This window comes from Oratosquilla oratoria, chromosome 44, assembly GCF_046742065.1.
Source record: "Oratosquilla oratoria isolate Oo_2021 chromosome 44, ASM4674206v1, whole genome shotgun sequence".
Taxonomy (NCBI): Eukaryota; Metazoa; Arthropoda; class Malacostraca; order Stomatopoda; family Squillidae; genus Oratosquilla; species Oratosquilla oratoria.
Genome location: NC_134820.1, coordinates 15919250 through 15919909, shown reverse-complemented (window position 1 = coordinate 15919909; position 660 = coordinate 15919250). Strand labels below are relative to the sequence as shown.

Genomic DNA, 660 nt, shown 5'->3' with positions numbered 1-660 from the left:
CTGTACTTGGAGGCATATGCAGTGGCATGCGGGTAAGACTGGATTTTGGGGGTAATAAGAACATGTTATTACAAAATAGAAATAGAAATTGCTTACAGCTTCTTCACCGGAAAGGTGACATCATCCATTGTAACAAGGACCCACCAATTTAGCTGGAAGGTCAATACTTTTCACCAGGAAGGCATCTTCTTCTTCACTCCTGAGGATTTGGGATGAGGAGGAGAGATTCTCTTCAAAGGACACCTTTAAATAACTTTTATTACCAGAGAGAGGTTTTTATTGTCTCCTTCTATGGCAGTGATGGCATCTGCCACTGGCTTCAGGAGCTTGGGCCCTCAGTCCCAAAGTCCCAAAATACTTCTGAAAGTAGGAGCTTCCTAATGGACATATCCAAAGATGGTTTGGCATCATCACTGATTGCAAGAGCCTGAAGTGCATTTTTTTTAATGCATACACTCTTCAGACATTGGGTAATGGATCCCCACTTGAAACAAATGACAACAGTATTAGTACCAGTATGAATTCTCAATTCAAAACAGCTTAGCCATGAGAAACATTAAATTAAAAAAAAATTACAGCAAGTTTACTGACATAAGAATGAAATTTCAAATACTATTTTGCAAGTTGTGATCTTTAGCAATAAGTAATATACTAATAACT

At 38.2% G+C, this 660-nt stretch overlaps 1 protein-coding gene across 1 annotated transcript in view; it reads left to right on the top strand.

Moving 5' to 3' along the window:
* LOC143022308 (uncharacterized) overlaps window positions 1-431 on the top strand; it is a 16870-nt gene extending 16439 nt beyond the window's left edge. The window contains exon 3 of the mRNA XM_076180454.1: window positions 267-431. Within this exon, the coding sequence (XP_076036569.1) occupies window positions 267-431 (165 nt within the window). The remainder of the gene's footprint in view (window positions 1-266) is intronic.
* Window positions 432-660: the final 229 nt, after the last annotated feature.